General features: G+C 45.5%; 1 protein-coding gene across 1 annotated transcript in view; it reads right to left on the bottom strand.

The window, feature by feature from the left end:
* Positions 1–6637, bottom strand: part of eipr1 (EARP complex and GARP complex interacting protein 1) — a 40098-nt gene that overhangs the window by 15023 nt on the left and 18438 nt on the right. The window contains exon 6 of the mRNA XM_008338498.3: positions 5103–5239. Within this exon, the coding sequence (XP_008336720.1) occupies positions 5103–5239 (137 nt within the window). The remainder of the gene's footprint in view (positions 1–5102; positions 5240–6637) is intronic.

Here is a 6637-nt window from a genome sequence, read left to right as displayed (position 1 = left end):
CGGCAGTAACGGCCGGCGTACGCTGTGAAACATGAGCTGTCCCCGACGGAAGACAACCGTGGTAGGAGGAACGTGGAGACATCGTTGGTCCTGGTTCTAAAAGGGTGGCTCAAGGCTCAAGGGCGGCCGTTGGCAGCGCCCTGTGTCCTAAGATAACCCGAGATAAAGTTGTAGCCGTGTCAGAAATCAGCCAATAGAAATGATTCTTCGTGCTTTGTTTCACTCCTGAACGGTTTCGGTAACCGTGGTGATGGAGATGGAGGACGTACGCTGACGACTGTGATTGAGTAAATGGTCATCGTACAATCTGCACACATCAAACTTAACGCAGTCGCAAGTCTATACAGGCCATAAAACTGAGTCTTGAATATCGGCCGACCGACATTATCGGCAGATATTAGCATAATGATGTCATATCTATATAAATCGTTATCGTTTTTTTTCCCTCCAATAATGAAAACCCGATAAAGCAATACCTCGGATTTGCCAAACGATGTGTGCCCTAAAATTAGTTTTGGCGAAAACCGGCTGTATATGAATGTGAAAGCCACTAGATGGCAGCATAACAGCTCATTTTATTCATCTATTTTAATAACCAGGGGATTGTTGCTAAATGCTGGTGCAGCAACACATACAGTGGTTTGTACACAACACATACAGTGGTTTGCACAGATAAATTAATAAATATTGGGGGGGGTAAAAACACTTCTGTCCCCTAGGGGGGGGCACGGGGGGCAAGGTAGAAAATAATTGAAAATCACTGCTTTAATTCATCACCTTAGTGAGCAGGCCGCACTTTTCGTCTTCATCCACCAGGGGCACCACTGCCCCGCTATATCAGTATTGGTTGATATCGGACTCGGACATTAAGTGTTTGGACGATATCGGCGACTCATCGTTACTGGTTTATCTGATCGTAGACTCCGGAGGACTTGGGTCTGAGGACGAATCAGGCCATAAAAACTTTGAGTGACGACCTCCTGATTCAAGTTCACGCTCATGTAAAATGTTTGTTTGTCGGTTGTCGGTTGGATTGTTCTGCCGTCCGTCGAGGTCCCTCTGGTTACAGAGTTGAAATAAATGAACAGAATTTTTAAAACCTTTTGTCCACGGCAGAAGATGATTTTAATGTGATTGGAGGCAACAACACTGATGTGTTTTTAATGTTTTAAAAAATGTTTCACCATTGACCGTTGTGAGTCACTGAGGAGCAGAACGGAGCAGCAGAGCTCCATGTGGACGCCCACTGGAACAGCACTCTGGAAAAGTCTTTCAACGACCAAACGACCCTCGGCTTCTCAAGAACTGGCCTCAAAATCACAACAGCAGCCGCGTAAGACAGGAACTGAATAATGTAACAGCCTCAGTACAGTGAGAGAGAGAGAGGGAGAGAGAGAGGGAGAGGGAGAGAGGGAGAGGGGGGGAGAGGGAGGGAGAGGGAGAGAGAGAGGGGGAGAGAGAGAGGGAGAGAGAGAGAGGGAGGGAGAGGGAGGGAGAGGGAGAGAGAGGGAGAGGGAGAGAGAGAGGGGGAGAGAGAGAGAGGGAGAGAGAGAAAAAGAGAGAGAGAGAGAGGGGGAGAGAGGGAGAGGGAGAGAGAGAGAGAGGGAGGGAGAGGGAGAGAGAGGGAGAGAGAGGCAGAGCAGATGTGAAAATGTGTCAGAGATTTCTCTCTCTCTCTCTCTCTCTCTCACTCTCTCTGTCCCCAAAATTTGAGTCTTTCATAATGGTCATTCCGCTGCATTTTTACATCAGTACAAACCAGAACGTCATCCACATACGTCGGTTTAATAAGTCGGACTGTTGGACTGTCTCACAGTGGACGTCCATAAGTGTCCCGACTCTCCTAACTGTCCTAGTTGTTGTATCTTTCTGAGTTGTCCTAGTTGCCTTAGCTGTTCTAGTTGCTCTATCTTTCCTAGTTGCCCTAGTTGCCTTAGTTGCCCTAGTTGCCTAGCTTTAGCTGTGTTTGTACTGTCAGCCTCTGGGTTCTTTTTAAATGTGTAATTTCCTTGGTTTGTGTGTTTGAGGACACACTGGAGAAACACACACACACACACTGGTCATTCACACTCACCAGCTCACAAGTATTAGCTGAGCTCTGTGTACTCTGTGTACTCAGCTCTGTGTACTCTGTGTACTTCAGCTACTGTGAAGTGAAGGAACCTGTGAGCCAATCAGGGAAGAGTTCCAGTGGACGACGGTTCAAACCTACGTTGATGTCACATGTACAACACGTGGATTTTTAGTTTGTGTTTGTAAACACAGCGAGCGACGACTAATGACGAGGAGTTCACACTAACGACTGCATGTGATACAGTGTCGTACGACTGTGACCTTACAGAGTTGACCTTCACCTGGAGGAACAACACTGCTACTGCAGTACTAGACCCTCCGATAATATCATGTCGCCCGATAATGTTGGATATATCAATATATCAATGTTAGCATCATTGTATAATATGAATCCGTAAGAATCGCTATCGGATTTCTCTATTCGATATTGAAAACCCGATAACGTAACGCCGGCCCGTGTAACGCTAAAAATACTTTTGGGGATAAACGGCAGTATGTGAAGGTGAAAGTCACTAGATGGCAGCACTGCAGCTCATTTTGGGATTGTGGGGGGGGGGTATCGGGATCGGAAATTGGAAGTGTTTGGACAACACTGTCATCTCGGACGTCCCTGCTAAGATGAGAAGACGAGACTGTTTTACCTGCTAATAATCTCAGCTCCGTCCTGTTGTTGCTGCACCTTTGAAAACAGAACAGCAGGGGGAGCATGGACCCAATCAAACACAAACACACACACACACACACAGTCTTTCATTTATTACGGTGCTGACAGGCAGCGATGTTAGTGATCTGGCCGTGGGAGGTGCAACTCCTGAATATATTCCCCCCTCCCCCCACTCCCTCCCTCCCTCATCTCCCTCCTTCCCTCTCTCCCTCTCTCCTTCCCTCCCCTCCTTCCCTCCCTCCTTCACTCTCCCCCCACTCCCTCCCTCCCTCATCTCCCTCCTTCCCTCTCTCCCTCTCTCCTTCCCTCCCCTCCTTCCCTCCCTCCTTCACTCTCCCCCCACTCCCTCCCTCCCTCATCTCCCTCCTTCCCTCTCTCCCTCTCTCCTTCCCTCCCCTCCTTCCCTCCCTCCTTCACTCTCCCCCCACTCCCTCCCTCCCTCCCTCCTCCCCTCCCTGCGCCACTCTCAATCTCTTCACCACTTTGCTCTTATCATTGCGATCGATAGTGAGGTGATTATTTTTCCTCTGACCTCACCCTTCACAAATCTCGCAAATACGGAAAACAAACAACACACACACACACAGCTAGTCTCAGAGGGTACAGTTGGGCTGATGCTAACCCACAGTTGCGAGGTTAGCGCGTGGCTCTACAGTGATCACGCGTCCAGCACAGACACACACACTTCATTACGCACATAAACGACGGCCGAAGGATCGCTAACGGAACGTGTTGTCACCATCGGGAGTGTGAGTTAGCATTTGGAGCGGTGTGACACACAAACACAACCTCCTCGACAGACCGTGACATCACCCAGCGCCGCTCTAACTGACTGTGGACATTGAATTTATACGGCTTTAAGTGCAGGGAATGATGGGAAATTTTCTCCCCTCTCAATGTGACAGACGACCTTCTTAATGTAAGGCGCAACATTTTGTCAAGTCCAGAGGTGTAAACCTTTTTATTTTGTTTTTTCTTTATTAAAAAAAGAATGTTTTTATATTTTATTTATCACTGAAGAAGTTCTTTCAGTCACGAATAAATTTAATCACTGACACAATGAACAATGAAAAAGAATTTAATTATAATTACTTTTTCTCATACTCTAAATCTGTCCTAACTTTAGTCAGATGTTTTTTTAATTGACACAAATTAAAAAAAAAAAAAATCAGTTTTTAACAGCTATTGTTGTCATTTGAAATAGCTCTACACAGTAATATTTTCAAAGTGTATTTGCAGTATAAAGGACGTCCTCTAGGGGGCAGTTAAAACAAAATAAAAAAACCTAACATTTTGAATTAAGTTAAACCATACGTATCAAACTCAAGGCCCAGGGACCAAATGCGGCCCGCCAAGCCGTTTTATGTGGCCCGTGAGAGCTTAGTAAAGTCCATGCAGCAGAGTTTCTTGACCTAAATAATCTAAAGTTTTATAATCAATCAAATAATAATCAATTGCACAAACATGTATCAGTTAGAAAAATCAAACCTCTTTTAGACTCTGTTTGGATCAGAGTCTGAACGACCTGTTATTTTAAAATCACATTCTCTACTGTGGCCCGGTACCAAATAATCTGTGGACTGGTATTGGCCCGCGGACCAGGGGTTGAGAACCCTGATCTATACAGTCTTCCGTGAAAATGAGTTTGACCCCCGCCCCCCCAGGTTAAATGAGCTGAGTTTTCAAATACCTCATGGTACGAAGGTCCCAGCCTCTGATGGCCGTGTCGTTGGCCGTGGCGAGCTGGCTGCAGTTATGGTGCGGACTCCACTTCCCTGAGGTGAACTTCAGCTGACCTTTGCCCTCCAGTGTAGCGGTGCTAGAGAGCTGCAGCAAAAAGAACATGAATTATATTAAAGTGCATTTGTTTCCATTTTGACCCTACGACCTTCTTACAGTAGTACTTAGTACTGTAGTAACTGTTAGCCATGTCCGATATGAACGTTTTGCCAATATCCGATATGCCGATATTGTCCATACACTGAATTTCCGATTCCGATATCAACCGATACCAATATTGCGGGGCAGTGCTGACCTGGTGGCCACCTGATCAAGGTGATAGGTTAAAGCAGTGTTTCGCAATTATTTTTTGCCATGCCCCCCCCCTAGGGGACAAAAATGCCTTAACCCCCCCCCTCCACAGTGATATTTATTTGTTTATCTGTACAAACCACTGTATGACTGTTATTTAAATAGATTAATAAAATGAGCTGCAACGCTGCCACCTAGTGACCTTTACTTTCAAATACAGCCGTTTTTCCCCAAAACTATTTTTAGGCCACACGTAATTTGGCGAAACCCAGGCATCGTGAAAATGAGTTTGACCCCCGCCCCCCCAGGTTAAATGAGCTGAGTTTTCAAATACCTCATGGTGCGAAGGTCCCAGCCTCTGATGGCCGTGTCGTTGGCCGTGGCGAGCTGGCTGCAGTTATGGTGCGGACTCCACTTCCCTGAGGTGAACTTCAGCTGACCTTTGCCCTCCAGTGTAGCGGTGCTAGAGAGCTGCAGCAAAAAGAACATGAATTATATTAAAGTGCATTTGTTTCCATTTTGACCCTACGACCTTCTTACAGTAGTACTTAGTACTGTAGTAACTGTTAGCCATGTCCGATATGAACGTTTTGCCAATATCCGATATGCCGATATTGTCCATACACTGAATTTCCGATTCCGATATCAACCGATACCAATATTGCGGGGCAGTGCTGACCTGGTGGCCACCTGATCAAGGTGATAGGTTAAAGCAGTGTTTCGCAATTATTTTTTGCCATGCCCCCCCCCTAGGGGACAAAAATGCCTTAACCCCCCCCCTCCACAGTGATATTTATTTGTTTATCTGTACAAACCACTGTATGACTGTTATTTAAATAGATTAATAAAATGAGCTGCAACGCTGCCACCTAGTGACCTTTACTTTCAAATACAGCCGTTTTTCCCCAAAACTATTTTTAGGCCACACGTAATTTGGCGAAACCCAGGCATCGTGTTATCGGGTTTTCATTATCGAAGAGAAAAACCGATAACGATTCTTACAGATAATTCATAATTATGCTAATATCGGGCCGATAATATCGCACATCCCTGGTAATCACAGTATATTTGAGGTAAATAATAAAATGATACAAACATTGTATATTTTGTTTAAACGAACGACTAACATCATCGACTGTTGTCCAATCACGGCTGATATTTTTAGTGAAGTCATTTCCTTTCCATCCTCACGTGTCAGCGATGTCCGAGACGTCAAAATTTGAGCGTACAATTTGAGCGTCACACTTTTTGTTGATGCTAACTGTGTGCTATATTCTTTGTTCTGAAGAGACGATGGAAACCAGAGATACAGGAAGTTGAGTCTGATTCATATTCTTGGTGTTGATGCAGCTCTCACTCAAACTGTGCTCCATGTGTGAACAGGCAACTATATATAACGTGTTAGCGATATCAGCTCCTGGAACTAATGTCAGATGTTTCCTCAGGTTGATAGACTCAAATTAGCTGCAGGGAAAGTGTGCAAAGATAGAAGAGAAAACGAAGGCAACACCTTAGGAAGGATGGACCAATAAGAACGGACGGGGACGGGATGGAACCATCTACAGATGAACACACAGCCGGTACAATCAAAGCTCCTGATGCACCGGCCTCCGTCAGCAGAGCCCACTGACCCCTGCCTCTGTCAGGACCCGGGGCTGAAACGTGATGAGAACTCCCACTGGCCGTTTGTAGTAGTTTGTAGTAGTTTAGCAAAAAAGCAGTTACGTGACTCTGGTTATACTGCAATATTCAGAAAGTGTTCGGCATTGAATATTTAATGTCCTTTAAAAATCATTAAGACACGTCTGCTTTCTTTACATTTTAATAGGTCTGCGTATGGACGAGAACCTGGAGATAGGATAGGTATCA

This window comes from Cynoglossus semilaevis, chromosome 1, assembly GCF_000523025.1.
Source record: "Cynoglossus semilaevis isolate Cse_v1.0 chromosome 1, Cse_v1.0, whole genome shotgun sequence".
Classification (NCBI taxonomy): domain Eukaryota; kingdom Metazoa; phylum Chordata; class Actinopteri; order Pleuronectiformes; family Cynoglossidae; genus Cynoglossus; species Cynoglossus semilaevis.
This window is presented reverse-complemented; position numbering and strand designations above follow the sequence as displayed.